Genomic DNA, 18,024 nt, shown 5'->3' on the forward strand with positions numbered 1-18,024 from the left:
TCGGTTGTTTATGGTGACGTCACGGCGCAGTCTTTTCAGTCTCTCTGGGTGGCGGCAGACAGTCTGTCTGCGCGTAAAACACGACTTCGAATAAAACAGTAAAACACGGAACATTAACACAAACATGAATCTGCATTGCAGCTAAAGGTAAACGCGATCTTCAATGTCACTTTCAATTGTTGGAAATAAACGCAGCGAGTAAATAATGGTCGTTGTTAGCACAGTTAGCACAACTGCTGCAAACAGGCCGATTGTTAGATATATATACGTTAGTAATAATACAGCCGTTGTCACGATATGCGAATAGCCTCGGTTTTTGCGAGTTATTTTATCATTTTGGTTGACGTTTTGCGTTGTTTTGTGCTTGGGTCGTTGCTGTAGGAGATCTCTGATAATAATGTAGCGACTTGTAAATGTGATTGTCGCCCACCTTCGTGACACAGAAGTCTCATGTAAATAATCTGCTTGTTTCAAATATTTCATTTAGAATTATGCGTGTAATACCATTATATGTCGGTCGTCTGGATTGTTTTGTTGCCTGTAAGACTCTTTTAGATCGTGACAATAAAGGCTCGCTCTGGTCTTTACTGAAAAGCGACCACGATCACTGAAATCTGGGAAATCACTGTATGTTTAAATGACGTCATATAAAATAATGTAACGTGTGTTTTAATATGGAATATGATCCCCTTTGAACGAAATTCCGAATATAATGGAAAGCTTGAAACAATATTGTGAAAGCTTTTGAAAAAAGTGATTTTCTTTTTACAGATTCGTCACTTAATGTAAGAAAGTGTACATCTGTCATGTCGGATGTTGTTTCTTCCATTGAAGCACTAGCACAAGATACTGCTGTCATTAAAGCAAAAGATGTTCTGTTAATTCGTTAATTAATTTGCGTTTCCACTCGAATTGCCATGCTTATATTATGTTTTAATGCAAAAACACTATTCTATTACATCAGAAAAATGCAAAACAGAAGCATTTTAGGATCCTATTTCTTTCTAAAACCATTACTTTGTTAATATGGGTAGCAGCAGAAGGGAATCAGCTCTTTTACTATCAGTGTGCAGAGAGACTCCCGGGCACCCTCTTATCCTGTCACTCACTCCATCCTGAAGAAACGACCATGAGAAATGCACTGCTGTGTTTAACATGCTGCTTTGGTTTTCATCTTCTTTTTAGGATCCAATGGGAAGACAGAGTCTGGCTGTGCGCATACTGAAAGGCAGTGCCGAGAGTCACCTGAGGAGTTGTACAAGTAAGCCTGTCCTTGTCACACTTGTGTAAAATTGCATTTTGGTCATTTTTAATAACTTGGAGTTGTATTAGAGGCATTAGATAAAATGATGCTACAAGGACTACAAAGTCTAATTAGTCATAGTCATTATGACTCCATGAATTGTGTCCTTGATTATTTCACCGTAACGGTGAGTCCTACACCCCCAAAATGCTTGTTCCTTTCTGCCTCTCCTAAAGTGCTCCTCCACTGTCTTTGATGTTGCTCCATAATGGGTATCTCTCGCTCCTCGGTTGGCATGGAGACAGCCCCCTGTCTGTACACACACACACACATACACACCGTGTGCAGAAGTGAGAGGCAGAGCACAGCTGCACTCTTTAAAAATGTAATTAAGTCGTCATCTTTGTGTGTGTGTTTTTTAAATTGGTGATTGATTCTGGCCCACTCTTTTGTAGAACTTTTATTTAAACTAGACAGGTGTGTGGTGTATCTTGGTTTAAATGTGCATTTTGTAACATCTCGCTTTCCTTTCAGTGCAGTGAACCAAATGGGGCATTGCAGTACCCGAATCATCGTCCTTTTCCTGCTTCAATTCTTACGGACATCAGCTAAAGGTAAATACCTGGCAAACATAAATCCTGAGCTTTTTTTCTTTTATCAAATATTATCAATAATATAATAATAACAAAAATTATCTTTTGAAAATATTAATAATTATTATGTATTTATTTTATGTGATGTTTAGTGGTGGGTACATTTTAATTGCTATCTCTGTGAACAAACCGATCATACAGATGCGTATCATATCATACACAACCATTCAAAATGTTGAGATTTTTTTTTCCTCTGCAAGGAAACATGAAATTGATCCAATGTGTCAGTAAAGACATTTTGTAATGTTGCCAAATGTTTCTATTTCAAATAAATGCTGTTCTTTTGAACTTTTCACAAATATATGAAGGGGCACAACCGTTTTCAACTGTGATAATAAGAAATTGGCTGATGAAAATTCGGCTTCACCACAGGAATAAATTTTTAAAAAAATCTTTCGGACCTCCAAACTAGGTTATATTATCATGTCATTATGTTAAGTGCTACTAAATGTTTGAAACTACACTCTTATGTTATTTTTTTTTGTACTTACTATTTAGTAGTTTTAGTACACAAACTGTGGCAACCAGTTGGTTCTCTAAAGTAGCAGACTGGAAACCTGTAAATTAATTTACTTTAAAGGGATAGCTGACCCAAAAATGAAAAATGTCATCATCGCTCACCCTAATGTCATTCAAAAACATATGACTTTCCTCCTTCTATGGAACATAAAATAATATTTTGAGAAATGTTTTCTTCTGCATCCCAAATCACCTACTTATACTACACCTTAAAAGTATGTACTCTTTGTGTGAAGAAGAGACTTCTGTGTAGCAGATTAGCCAAGCTTTGGGACATACTGCTGCACCATAACTGTCTTTAACGGACAGCTCTGTTGCTTAGTTGCGTGTGTCCTGTCACCGATTAAACTGCCGTCAATCATCTTGTCACAGTTAAAATCTTCCCCATTCAATTTCATTTAATTTCCTACCATTCCGGAGAGAAATATAGTAGCATGTTGATCTGCCAGTCGTGTGGGTCTTTCATGCGGAGACTTTAATGTGTTTGCAATTTGCATAATGATGCATTCAAAAGTCAATGATTAAACGTATCATTACAAAAGTTCACAATGCTGTTTCTGATTAAATATAATGTGGATGACAATGAATACATATCTTTTCATCAGGTTAGATATTGATAATGAATCACTTAAACCCCTTTATCTAAACCTCTCTACTTAACCAGCAAACTCGCACATCCGGCATGTTTGTAAGTTGGTTTTTTTAACACTTTTTATTTGTATTTAGCCGTTAAAATGTGCATCGATCTGCACTTCAGATTCTAACCGCGAAAAAGTAGACCATCCCGGTATCTTCGGAATACTCATTTCAACATACTACGATTTGCGACATGCTAATTTTAATTTCAAATACTATCTAGGATGGATAGTATGCGAATTGGGATGTTTAGTTACCACCATTCTTCAAAAAAAAAAGTGTTCTGCAAAAGAACAAAAGTCATACAGGTTTGGAGCAAGATGAGGGTGTGTAACTGATGATGGAACTTTTATTTTGGATTAATTATCCCTTTAATGCATGGAGCTGGCAATGTCAACCAACTTTCGCCATTCATGTGCACAAATGTGAACTAACCACCAATAATTCATAGTGAAGCTTTCAGCCACAACACTGCAGGAATGGTGTACCAAATAGTAGTTGTACTTTCATTAGGTGTCAGTGTCCTCTCTTCTCAGGCTCCACTAGCGTGTCTTACGAAGGGCATAAAACATGAATGCTGGGTTAATTGATCTGTGTCACTGATGCTCTCTGGCCTTTATCCTGTGTAGTCAATTTGTAAAGTCGACAGTTCAGTGTCACAGGAAATGAAGGCAAGGAAAAGGGAAGAAAACAGTCTCAGTTATCAGGCGGAGAGAGTCTCGTCTGTGAGGACTGGCGTCATGCTGCTCTCCCTTAATTAATTTCATTGTTCCCAGAGTTTTTGCAGCTGGTGACAACTGACAGATGGCTAGAGACTGGGTCCATTTTTCATTCATTTGATTTAACTACCTCACTTTCTGTTTTCTGTCTCTCTCCAGATGTCTCCATTGACTGCATGTGTGTCGGCAGTGACTGTAATGAACAACTGTGTACCGGAGACCAGTGTTACACCTCTGTTATCATTAGCAACGATGTGACGACGTTCAAACGGGGCTGCCTGGTTGGGCCAGAGAGCAAGAGCATGATCTGCTCCACAACACCCTCTGCTAGTTACGTCGTAAAATGCTGCTCCGATTACATGTGCAATGCCAACGTCTCAAAAGAGACTCTTCTTCAACGACTGCTGACAAGTAAGTTAATTAATTCCTTAAAATTTTTGAGAAACAAGATTTTTAATCTACAACCTGTAAGAGATTTGAATACCAGTTTTCCTGTGGTATTGTTGTGTGAACAGGGATCAAGAGTAAGAATTTTACTGGCAAAAGTTCAGTTTTCTACCTGCCCTGTGAACAATTTCACTACCATGAAATTAAATAATAAATAAAATGATTTGTTAAATGAATGTATTTGTTAGAAATAATATTATTTGTAACTTATCATAGAATAAATAATAATTGGGCTCAGAGATTGGTCCATATATACCAATCTTGGAGCCTAGTTATTATTCTATGATTTTTATATATTTATTATTTTTAATTGAATACATTTTTATATATATATATATATATATATAAGGTGAATATATTTGTTTGTTTCTGAAAAGGTCCAGAATCAGAAAAGGCTGTGCAGTACCGTGTGGAGATGTTGGTTCTTTTTGTGTTGGGGCCGTTTGTGGTTCTGGGTTTGCTGTCTGTGCTGGCTTTGCTGGTGTGCCGTAGACTCCATCACGGGCGTCTGGAAAGACTGCATGAGTTTGACACTGAGCAGGGGGCCATCGACGGGCTTATTGCGTCTAATGTCGGAGACAGCACGCTTGCGGTATTATAATATTATACACTACAACTGTTTCTGAAATGTATATTGTATATTACAAATATCAGGTCTTGTATGGAAGAAATGAATAATTGTAATGGGGAAACTTCACTCCTGAATCCCTTGATATTCACTCGTTCAAAAGTTTGGGGTTGGATTTTTATGCTCTCCAATGCTGCATTTATTTGATTAAACCAGTCAAAACAGTAATATTGTGAAATAGTATTACAATTTAAAAGTTTTCTATTTTGATCAAATTTATTCCTGAGATGGCAAGATGCCAATTTTTGGCATCATCACAGTTTGCATTAGCTATGTTTCCATCCAAAGTTGCTAATTTAACTTATGAGCAAAATTGGAATATCGCATAAAACATTAGGGAATAAAACCGAAGTCGAAGAAAACAAAATCGCCACTTCCTGATAAAATCCACTAAATATAACTAAGAAAAGTAGGAGAAGCCACTGTTTATTTTTATTTATGCATTTGGCAGACGCTTTTATCCAAAGCGACTTACAGTGCACTTATTACAGGGACAATCCCCCTGGAGCAACGTGGAGTAAAGTGCCTTGCTCAAGGACAATAATTTTCATATGTAATAAATTACTTGCATCTCAGAGTGCACTGACGAAAATGCCTGCTGTTTGGAAATGTAGTCGCGTAAGGGAGTTCTGGGAGGTAATTATACCAAAGCACTTTGGCGACAGACTTTGCTCAGGCATTTCAGAACAACAGCAATTCAGATGCATTGCAACAAGTTCGGCCCACTGGTTGGTCCAGTTATATGGTCCCATCGCCAGTGCCGGCCCAAACTCTTATGGGGCCCAGAATTTTATTTGGGAGGCCCCTCTGTGCCACCAATACGATTGACTATTGTCAATTCTTGATAATTTGCACACCCAGTATCAATGTTAGTAGTTGTAGCTGTGTTGCTTACATCATGTCTGGCTGTCATGCTTTTACCCTTATATGGTTTTTAATTGTAACAGTAGCAAACCCACAAGAGGGGTCAGGTGTCAATATTCAAAGTAGGGCTGGGTATCAGATTATATTCAGATGATTCGATTTTCGATTCTCGATTCAATTTTGATTCTTGATTCAACTCAATTAATATAGATTTAATACAAATACTATATTTATAAAAAAGAACAGTGAACAAGTTTACAAGTGGGTAATTAAAAAGAAATTAAGAGACACAAACCTGTATATTAAACTCTTTTTTTAATTTTAGGTACACTTGTGTACATTAAAACAGAACCCATCTCTATATTTCAAATGCATACAATTATGTTAAATACAATACAATTGTGTTTTTATGGATATTTTGATACATTTATTCTAAAACATGAAAAGGATATTGGATGATTTTTAGCAATTTTCAGTAAAGGACGAGCTTTTCTTGCGATTTAGCCGACCGCCATTCAGACTCTGTCCGTTTTTATGAAGGCTTTTTCCTCCAGGGGCGTCTGTGCTTTGATTCGTGCCCCGGATGATGCATTTTATTTCGTCACTATCTCTGTTATTTGCGTGCCTTCCTTAGATGCGATTGCCATTCGATTTTATCTTTGCAACAAGTATATATGCGATACCGGGCAGGATCGACTGGAAACCCCCGGGGCGGATTGAACGAGACCAGTTGAAATTTTAACCGGCTATATCTCGGAAACGTGCCAGCGAAACCGTCTGTAATTCGGGTCGATCGTAGTGCCTGATGAGGCCTTTCGAGGATCGAGGTTGTAACCGGGAATGGGTGCTATCTTTGCGGGGCGCGCCGCTCGGTCATCTCTCCGCCAGGGGATGAGACGAGCCTCCCTCTGCACCACTCGTTACTTTTCATACACGAGAAGCGCGTTCCTGGACACAAGAACTTGCCATGGTAATTAACAATACCTTAACGTGCTGACTTATGTGGACTAACTTTTATTTGAGGAAATCTGTTTATAATATAGGCTAAGCTATAAGGTTTGAATTATTGGTCCTCCGCTGTCTATTGACTGTTGATCTATCATTTGTGAGGCGCCATTTAAGCACTGAATGAAGGAATGACAAGCGCGCCTCTCGCTCCTTTGTAACATTGCGCAAGGCCAATAAGAGGGTGACATCTAGTGGAGAAGACTGGTAATTAGATTTACATTAATTTTATGTTAAAATTTTACGAAATAAATATGAAAAAACAACCGATTCTTGGCCTTTCAGAATCGATTTTGAATCGACCACATTTTAAAAAACGATTAATCGAAAAAAAAAATTGCCCAGCCCTAATTCAAAGCCTTACAGTACTACAGTTCAGACTGGGATATATTTTTAATTATTATTATCAGGGCTCGACATTAAGCCTGTTCACACGCTTGTCCTTCGGACAAGTAAATCTGTCATTCACTTGTCCGAGTAAAACATTTGCTTGTCCGGATTTTTTTTGTAAATATAATCTATACTGAAGCAATATTCTCACCAGTGTTCAATCAGCTTTGACATATTTAAATATGCATATTTGTCATATTTATACCTTTTTATAAAGGGCATTTTTCCTTAATCTTATTAAATATAGGGTATGCTTCGGCTTTCCTTTTATATTCTTAAATTTGATCAATAAATTAAATTAGAATAAGACACTAGGCTGTTACCAATAAAAAAAAAATCATTTACACTGAAAAATTACAACTGCATTAAATAATGTTATGAGATCATTTTAAATATTTTTGTATATACAAATAAGAAATGTTGGAAAGATGAAACTAAACCACCAGTAGGTGGCGGCAGGTGACCGTCTTAATGAGCGAGTCATTGAGTCGATTCAGTGAAACGGCTGAATCATTCAAGAATTTGGCGGTCGTTTACGAATAGGCCATTGAATCTTTGATTCAACCGATTCATTAAAACGCTGAATCATTTACTAACACACACTGTTGCTGTGAGATGCGTTACGGTTCTGCTGTGATATTTGTTTGAAACTATTTTCGCTGCTGAAATAGAACAAAAACAGTCCATATTGCTTCTAAAATGTAAGTGACTTAATGTTAAATTGTTTATGGAGGAACTGGCGTATGAAATCAGTGTCATTTTCAGTCGTGATGGTATTCAGGAAAACAACACTCTTGTTAGTGTAATGTTGCTTAACTGTATCATATGTTATAAATATAAAAACTGCACAATTTTAACTGTGTATGTTAACTGAGTTTCTCTGTATGAGCGGCACTCATTTGTTTTCGATTTTCTCCTCGAGAGGCTGCGCGAGCGTCAACAGCTCAACCTTGTTAACGTCAGTTCGTTTTATATTATTATCCACTATCGATCTCCACTTACACTGACTGATGCAGAATCATTATTGCACTTTGGTGATTCCCTAGTTATTTTTTGTTTTGACGTTTTAACCAGGCTACTTGTCCGTCGGGCAAGTAAAATAGTTTTTCACTTGCCCCTTCAAAAAATCTACTTGTCCCGGACAAGCGTTAATGTCGAGCCCTGATTATTATAATTTTTTTTTTAAGTAGCCTAGTCTCTTATGCTGAATATGCTCTTTTCCCCAGGATTCTTTGATGAATAGAAGGTTCAAAAGAACAGCATTTCTCTGAAATAGAAAGCTTTCAAAAATCCTAAAAACATTGTTCACAACTGTTTTCAATACTGATAATCATAAATGTTTGTTGAGCATCAAATCATCATATTAGAATGATTTGTGAAGGATCGTGTGACACTGAAGACTGGAGTAATGATGATAAATTCAGCTTTGATCACAGGAAACTATTCTGAATTTTAAAGAAGTCTTTAAAAGACTTCTTTTAAAAACAAGAAATGGTGATTTCTTTCAAACATTAAACAGAGCTTTTATTTTGGCGGACATCAAATTTTATTTATTGCATTCCATTCGACTGTGTAGAAAGAACCTTTTTATTTTCTAAATAAAAACTTCCAAAATGTAGGCTACACAACTTATAATTCCATGTGGACGATATAGGAAAACAGGAAAACATTTACTGAGAAAACTGCACGTCAGACAAGAAATTCTCAAATCCATCCATTCATAAAAAGGTTACCGGGCAACTGATGAGTACGTTTTAGCGCCGATTGTTCTCGCACTTTGGACTCTGAAACCTGGCTAACGAGCGAATACTGTCCGGCCGATGGTGCCGCAAGCTTGTGCAGTGCCGTCAGAATCAATCCGTGCATATATTAGAAAACTTTTGCAATTTATTTAGTAATTGTTTAAGGCCATTTCGCGATTTCAATCACCATAAAATAAAATATAACATGCAGCAAAAAGTCATTTAATCTGCTCTTGGGGGCCCCCTGGTGGCCCTAAGCAGACGCTTAGTTTCGCTTATGTCTTGGGCCGGCTCTGCCTTCGCGCAGTCACATGAGTTTATTTTTAATGCACATTGAAGAATTGATTCCATCGTAGTTTATGCGTTTTATCTTAGTTTATCAGACAAATTTATCCGACTCAAACGAGTGCACAAGTTTATGCTCATTTTTAGAATTTATTATGCGTTTGCATCCAGCGTTTTTTGATGCTAACCCAAAATGTGCATAAATAGGTGGATGGAAACATAGCTAATGTCAAATGATCCTTCAGAAATCATTCTATTATGCTGATTTGATGCTTAAGAAACATTTTCTTATTAATAGCAATGTTAAAAACGTTCAAAAGAACTGCATTTATTTGAAATATAAATGTTTTTGTAACAATGCAAAAGTCTACACTGTCACTTTTGATCAATTTAATGGGGCATTGCTAAATAAAAGCATACATTTCTTTCATAAACAAAAAATCATACTGACCCCAAGCGTTTGAATATTAGCGTATGTTGCAGTGGTTTAGTTTAAGTTGTTCTGTATTCATTCTTCAACGTAAGATGTTGACTCATCAGTCTTGTGTTGTTTTCTAGGACCTTATGGATCATTCTTGCACATCAGGCAGTGGTTCAGGACTGCCCTTCCTGGTGCAGAGGACGGTTGCACGGCAGATCAGCCTGTTAGAATGTGTTGGTAAGGGCCTTTACAATAGATTACACATTTATGTAATCTCTTTCTAGAAAAATGTGCCCTAAATTGGGGGCGTGATGTATGTGATATGATTTCTATGTGTTCTATGTTCTCAGGCAAGGGACGGTATGGTGAAGTGTGGAGAGGTCAGTGGCAAGGGGAGAATGTAGCGGTGAAAATCTTCTCCTCCAGAGATGAGAAGTCATGGTTTAGAGAGACAGAAATATACAATACTGTTCTACTACGACATGAAAATATATTAGGTGAGACATATTTTTCCTGACTCAAAGAAGGAATAGCATCTTTTCTTAAGTAGTTCAAAGCATTGTGGCTAATGTTATTTTAAACTCTTTTCTTTGCAGGATTCATGGCTTCTGACATGACCTCCCGAAACTCTAGCACTCAGCTGTGGCTCATCACACACTATCACGAGAATGGCTCTCTCTATGACTACCTGCAGCGTGTTGCCGTGGAGATGGCAGATGGACTGCACATGGCGGCGTCGGTAGCCAGCGGGCTGGTGCACCTGCACACGGAGATTTTTGGCACTGAAGGCAAACCGGCCATCGCTCACAGAGACCTGAAGAGCAAGAACATCCTGGTGAAGAAAGATCTGCAGTGCTGCATCGCTGACCTGGGTAATTTTTGCCGTGCTCTGAGAAATTTTTTTGTTACATCAAATTTGACCCTGTTTAAGTAATAAATATTGTTTATGATTTTTTTTTTTAAATAATTTTTCTGCATAATGTAATGACTTTCAATACATCAGTCCTTCTTCCAAAAGTTGTTTTACCCTGATACACTATTGTGAGCCTATGATAAGTGTTTATATATGGTTTTCGTGGGAAATTGTGTACTTATGCCACTCGTCCGTGCGTGTCTCGTCATTTCTCGTAATTTCGGTTGCTCCGGCTACTTTGCGCGTGTGGGAGTGGCATAGTTTAGTAGTCAAAACGAGCAAGAAAGGTTGAAATGGAGCACGCTAAATCTTGAACTTCCGGGGAATCACCAGTGGACCACATGAGCGTCTACACACTATGAAAGCAATCCGGTCGAATGTGTTTTGGACTACCTCTGGAAGTGGTCGAAAGTGGACAAGCTCAACATGTTTTAGACCCCGTTTACACCTGTATTTAGTGTCGTCCACTTGTGATTGGATTGACAAAAATGCATCTTAATACCAGGTGTAGTAAACGGGGCCTAATATGAAGGTTTTTTTCAGGGTTTTGAGTTGCTTCCTGAATATGTTTGCATTCTTACAAGCAAAAAGTAAATGTACACTTTTAACATTTAAAAGTTTTGGGTCGATTTTATGTTTTTGAAAAGTCTCTTATGGTCACCAAGGTTGTGTTACAAATTAACTGTTCTTACAACGTCATCAATTTAATGCCTCCTTGCTGAATTAATGTATTAATATATTTAAAAAATTATATATATAATATTATAATATTATTATTCTTTTTTTTTTACTGAACACAAACTTTTAAACTTTAATGTATAATAGAAATAGAAATCTGATGATTTACAAATGTACTTCTCTCCTTGTTCTACTCTTCATTTCCTTCCTTGTATGTTTCTATAGGTCTGGCAGTAACACACACGCAGTCTGATAATCAGCTGGATGTGGGAAATAATCCTAAAGTGGGAACCAAGCGCTACATGGCACCGGAGGTTTTAGATGAGACCATTCAGACAGACTGTTTTGATGCCTATAAGAGGGTGGACATCTGGGCCTTTGGTTTGGTGCTGTGGGAGATCGCTCGCAGAACCATCAGTAACGGTCAGCTCACTAGACGTTTAGAAATATCTCATTATATTTTGTTGTTATTTAAGGGTAATATAGTTCAGACCGTTGTCCGAACTATGCTTAGTGACTTTTTTCATTGACTGTGATCCTGTAGGAATCGTAGAGGAATACAAGCCACCTTTCTATGACCTGGTGCCTAACGACCCCAGCTTTGATGACATGAGGAAAGTGGTTTGTGTGGAGCAGCAAAGGCCATTCATTCCTAACCGCTGGTTTTCAGATCCTGTAAGTACTGATGAGACCTCTGTGTCCCTGGAAACCTTTCCAGTGGATGTTAATAGTCCACTCATATAGTGCTGCAGAAATGAGTACTTAAACCCAGAGATGAGTTAGCATTTTTACACGTCCAATTCCAATATCCCACAGTCAATGAGTTTTTGGTGTGTCTATGATTTACACAAAGCTCAGTATATTTTGTTTTATTCTACAGCATACAATATATCAGTAGTACACCACTCCTGATATTTTTTAAAGCTTTTATGTGTCTTGAAATAGACTGTTGCTAACATGTGCCTGAATTGGGCTACAGAGTTTGTTGGGGACATTAAAGGAATAGTTCATCCAAAAATGAAAATTCTGCCATCATTTTCTCACCCTCATGTTGTTCCAAACCTGTATGAATTTCTTTCTTCTGCGCTGAACTAGGGATGTGCACAGCGACTAATTTCATGAAAGTTTAAACGGAAATTTTGTAACCGACTAGTCTACCTGACCCCTAAGACAGGCTGTATGCGATCCATTTGAAAGAACACTTAATCTATGAATAGTCAAATCCCACACTGAATGCAGCTAAAAAATAGATCATATACATGCGACGTGCTTGCCTTGCACTATGATCATTTTATTAAACTTGAGCGTTCACTTAAGCAACGTTAGCCATTGTAGACATATTTATCTCAATATGCAGCGCAGGACCAGTAAATTCAAACCCAATAGCCCATTATAAACCGATTTCCTCAAACAAAAGTTAGTTCACATAGGTCAGCATGTTAAGGTATTGTTGTTTGTTACCATGGCAACTAAAACAGACTTTTTGGTGCTTTAGCTTATTCACCGTATCCCCCAGAGTTAGATAAGTCCATACATACCATTCTCATCTCCGTGTGTGCCATAACTCTGTCTGATGCACCCACCGCTAGCCTAGCTTAGCACTGGAGGTAAACGGCTCCATCTAGCCTACTGCTCAATAAGTGACAAAATAACGCCAACATTTTCCTATTTACATGTTGTGATGTGTATAGTTACATTGTGTACTAAGACCGACGGAAAATGAAAAGTTGCGATTTTCTAGGCCGATATGGCTAGGAACTATTCTCTCATTCCTGTGTAATGATCAAGGAACTTTGCTGGCGCACCATGGGTGCAGCGGCGCAGTGATATTACAGAGTGCCTGAAAATAGTCCCCGGCACGCTCTCTGTGCACGCAGGTTGTCACGTTGGTTATGTTGACGGAAGTTAGCCTATTTTCAGGCGCTGTGTAATATCACTTCACCGCTGCACCCACGGTTGCACCCACATCACAACATGTAAATAGGAAAATGTTGGCGTTATTTTGTCACTTATTGAGCAGTGGGCTAGCTGGAGCCGTTTACCTCCAGTCTTTGTGCTAAGCTAGGCTAGTGGTGGGTGCGTCAGACAGAGTTATGGCACGCATTGAGATGAGAATGGTATGTATGGCCTTATCTAACTCTGGGGTATACGGTGAATAAGTCCCAAAAAGTCGGCGTGTTCCTTTTAAACTCGCTTGTGTGTATGAAAAGTATCTGTACACAAGACAGGCGGCAAAATCGCAAGAAAAGCTTGGCATGTACTGACAGCTATGTTATTTAACCGTATTTTCTTATCGTTAGAATGTTGACATAGCAACTGTTCAAGTGTTAAAGTAAGTTTCATTCATAACTTTTCTCCTTTAATCTGATATTTCATACCACATTGTCCCTCATAACCGATAGTATAACAAGCTTAATTGTTAGTAGTTTGAATTGACATAGAAGAAAACGGAAGCTTTCAAAATCCTCCCTCACCTTGCTCATCTTCCGAGTGGACATTTCTTTGAACCAGCCGTGAGCGGCACAGAGAAAACGAACGCATGCGAAACCTGAGGTAAAATTAAAATGATTTTGTTTTGCTGCAGATTTTTCCCCAAAAATACATTAATTTCAAGATGTAATATTACCATGACGGTCATTTAAATGTAGCCCTTGTAAAAATATAAAGCAAAACAGTAAATGTGCTAAAACAGGTGTAAACGACTAGTTGACTAACACCAGCAGTATCGTTTAATAGGCCAGTCTTGCACATCCCTACTCTGAACACAAAAGATGATATTTTAAAGATTGTCGGTAACGAGACAGTTGATGGTAGCTGTTGACTTTGTATTTTTTTTCCTATGGAAGTCAATGACTACGGTCAACTGTTTGGTAATTTTTGGGTGAACTTTCCCTTTAAACATCACACTTTAGAGGAAAACTTATCTACTCACTAGTCTGATTTTCCAGCCTCATTGTGTTTACACTCTTGCAAACTATTCTAACTTTCCAACTTTTAGATTTTAAATAAAGATTGAAAGAGTTGTCGAAAGCTTGGTGGTGATGTTGAAGCCCTAGCGATTTGTATTTAGGCTTAAATTCATGAAAGTTATTCATTTGTGAATGCGTAATCATCATAAACTTTTTTTGGTCAGAGCTTATTTTCTGTAATAATCTAAAAGCCAGCTGAAAGATTCTGTTGGCTTTTTGTCGAGGGAATCAGGGTCATGCTAACTTCCGGGTTGACCTACTCTCCATCACTCTAGCTGACTACAAATCATTTGTAGTTGTGATCACTTTAAGAAAAACATATTCATAAAGGAACAAAATGTCTGATTTTCCTCATTTGTTTTCAGATTATGGTGAGGATCTAATGTTTTATGTCTGTGTGTGTTTGTGTGTGATCACAGACCCTGTCTGCTCTGGTGAAGCTGATGAAAGAGTGCTGGTACCAGAACCCATCGGCTCGACTCACTGCCCTGCGCATCAAAAAGACTCTGGATAAAATCCACAGCTCACTGGAGAAGGGCAAAACCGACTGCTGAGGAGAGGGAGAGCCGCAGAACTACTGACCGCTCGTTATACAGACACTGCGTGTATCCAGACCATTGGATTCGAGCGCTGGCATCTGTCCCAACCCTAACATGCTGTTTATTCGCTTTGTTCTTCCTGTCCATTGGCCTAAAAAACTTTTTATAGAGAATTCTGCTCTTTTATGGATAATTTTTTCCCCCCACTTAACCCAGTGGGACTCCTATTTCCCCTCCAGAAGCAACATAAAGGAGAGATAGTCAAAATATGGACACGGTCTGACGGGCCGTGAATTGAACCCTCTATCATGGAATTTTTTTTTTTTTTACACCATCACGTTGTCTATTTAACCATTGGCAAACTTTTAAAGATTTGTACTTTTCGGAAAACTGAAGAGGACAGATACACACGCTGAAATGCAATCAGTACCCATAATGTGTGTGTGTATATGTGTGCGCATGATTCTTATTACAACCAGAAGAACTTTATAGCTGTAACGTCACTTGCTTTTAGAAATCTGATGGTTTTTGAGCTTTTAAAAGATCCCAATAATTCTTGTAGATAAGTTAGGCAAAAGTCAGTCAGCTTTTGAATTCGCTACAGTAGACTTGTGTTCTAAAGCTCTCTGGTTACAAAATGCCGCTATGTACAGTAGAGAACTACAAGACTGTCTTTAATTAGGCTTGTTTAGTAATCAGACTTGGATTTTGAAGCAGCGGTTAAAGGCATAGTTCACATAAAAATGAGGCGCATGTCATCATTCATGTCATTTCAAAGCCGAATTACTTAGTGACCAGCAGGAACCGTCAGGATCCCTGAAAGTGACAGAAATATATAGGTTTGTAATGACATAAGGGTGGGTAAACGATGACAGAATTATGAAATGAAGAACTATCCCTTTAATTCCCAGTCTGGTCATGCTCATAGCACCCCATGAGGGCTTCCTTTGACACGAGGCCTTTCTGACCTGTTGCCTCTATGCCTGCCTGACAAAAAGCCATTGTAGCACATCATAGTGCTTTTTTTTGTAGCCGTTTGTCTTTCTCTTTGCCCTCACCGGCATGCGTACTTGATGTTTCTTCACTGACAATCAGCCGCTGTCCAGTAGGCCTGAATTATTTGCTAATGTTGTGTACAAAACTCTACTTACAAGTGTTCAAGCTGACGTGTCGTCACACTAACAGAGCTAGTCATTCACAGACTCTGATTTTTGCGGATTTGCATATTTGTTTATCCTCACGCTTTTTTGACACTTTTGTATCACACTTTTCAACATGCGCCATAAACCGAGAGAATGCGAATGATTTTGAAATTTGAAACGTTTTTGACTATTTAAAAGTGCGGCGTCACTCTAATATAGGATTTATGAGGTTTAAAAAGGAAGACACTTATCGTTACATCCCAAGTCGAAATGGTTTGTGTACGTTGCTTTTGGATTGAGTTGAGTGAAGTCGTGTGACGTTTTTGAAGAATTTGACGACGCTGTCATGACACTACATGAGACGGCTGTGTACCGCTCAACACTGGTCACTTTTGCGCTCCCAAAAATGGCTGAACGTTTACATATTTGTGTTCTACAGGGGAATGATGTTAGGAATTAGATTACAGGAATTGTTGCATTACGAACTGTGAATGTTATAATGAAGAACCCATATGTATGATGTTACTGGAATATAAAATGCAAGACAGTTATGAATTAAAAAAACATCTGCTCCTTTCATTGGTTACAACAGTGGAATGGTTTTTCTTTGTCATGTCCTTGTGCTTAACAAAAGGTTGTCGGTGTTGTGATGATGCTTTCTTTTTAAGCGTAAGTTTTAAGAATCGTTTTGCACATTATCATGCATCTGTCTCGAGTTATCCTGTACAGGGAGATGAGCTAAATGAAGCCTTAGTAAAGGTTCCCCATTGTCTGACTCTGCTGGGAAATGACCTGCTTATCTGTGCCGATGTTTACAGGAGGTCTGGAGGCTCTCTTTGATAACCAGTGCTTTTATAGATGGTAGTAAACCGGCTGAAGCTAATGAGAATGTACATGCCAACTCTGCCACAGATGCAAGATCAGTTGTAGACCCCTTTAGTAGTCTTAAAAAAATTGGCTCTGAAATATGCTTAGATGTAGTTATATTACTTTCTTCCAGATATGGAGTTTAACTGGAAAGGGATGCTTTTTTCCCCTCCATTTAGCACAATGGACAGATGCTTTGTGAATTTATTTGTGTTTGATGGGGGAAATGCTCAGTTGTTATGCTACTAAAAAGGCATCACACATTGTTAACCAAAATATTATTTTGTCTAAATGGATTTAACAACTTTTTGTTGGTGAGGAAAATTAGATCAAATCTGGTGTATTTACATGTTATGAAATAAAATCTCATGCTGGGCTTTTATTTAAAGAATTCAGTGCTGACTTCATTCTTGTCTCCAGCTACGTTTTATAGAAGGTCATCGGTTAAGGGGATAATTTTTGCACCATCAAACAAAAATTATACAAATTATACATAGGCATTAGGCAGCAATGAAATTTACACTCTCAAGATCCATTAATGTACTAAAAACATATTAAAATCAGCTCATATGAGTACAGTGGTTCAATATGAATAGTATAAAGCGCCAAAAAACGAAATAATGACTTACGTAAATAGTGATAACCGATTTCAAAACACTGCTTCATGAAGCGCCGGAGCATATCGAATCAGCGAGTCGAATTTGGATCGCGTGTCAAACTGCTGAAATCACGTGACTTTGACGCTCCGACGAACCGCTAAATGGACTCGCTGATTCGATATGCTCCAAAGCGTCATGATCTAAGCAGTACGTGTTTTGAAGTCGGTTATGGGTTTTTTTTTTGGTGCACAAAAAATATTCTCGTCGCTTTATAATATTAATTTTGAACCACTGTACTCGCATGGACTGATTTAAATATGTTTTTAGTACATTAATGGATCTTGAGAGTGTACATTTCATTGATGCCATGCAGACCTCACCAAGCCATCAGATTTCAACAAAAAATATCTTCATTTGTGGTCCGAAGATGAACGGAGGTCTTACGGGTATGGAATGTCATGAGGGTGAGTAATAAATTACATTATTTTCATTTTTGGGTGAACTAATCCTTTAAGCCAGTGTTTTTATGAGTGCTCAAAGCAATTCCGTTTGGTACCACTAGTTGATCAGATGTAACACAACTAAAGCTAGGAAACTTTTTTCAAAATGAACAAGATTTAAATAATGAATGAGTACATCATAAAACCATGTTGCAAAGCATCATTACAGTGCACGTAATAAAACACGGATCAACATAGTTTACATTACTTTGGTCTATTTTCCTAAAAAATTGCCTTGCCAAGTTATAGTTTCCATCGTTATTTG

The 18,024-nt window shown here is 38.0% G+C and overlaps 1 protein-coding gene across 1 annotated transcript; it reads left to right on the forward strand.

The window, feature by feature from the left end:
* The first annotated feature begins 2 nt into the window (after positions 1-2).
* On the forward strand, positions 3-17,054 carry acvr1l (activin A receptor, type 1 like). Its single transcript, XM_079819298.1, has 11 exons — positions 3-147; positions 1,186-1,261; positions 1,778-1,857; positions 3,930-4,181; positions 4,595-4,809; positions 9,690-9,789; positions 9,903-10,049; positions 10,149-10,424; positions 11,369-11,566; positions 11,688-11,818; positions 14,532-17,054. Exons 3-11 carry the CDS (start codon positions 1,791-1,793, stop codon positions 14,664-14,666), a joined length of 1,521 nt encoding a protein of 506 aa, XP_079675424.1. The 5' UTR covers positions 3-147; positions 1,186-1,261; positions 1,778-1,790; the 3' UTR covers positions 14,667-17,054.
* The last annotated feature ends 970 nt before the right edge of the window (positions 17,055-18,024 follow it).

This window comes from Gobio gobio (assembly GCF_949357685.1).
Source record: "Gobio gobio genome assembly, chromosome: 6".
NCBI lineage: Eukaryota > Metazoa > Chordata > Actinopteri > Cypriniformes > Gobionidae > Gobio > Gobio gobio.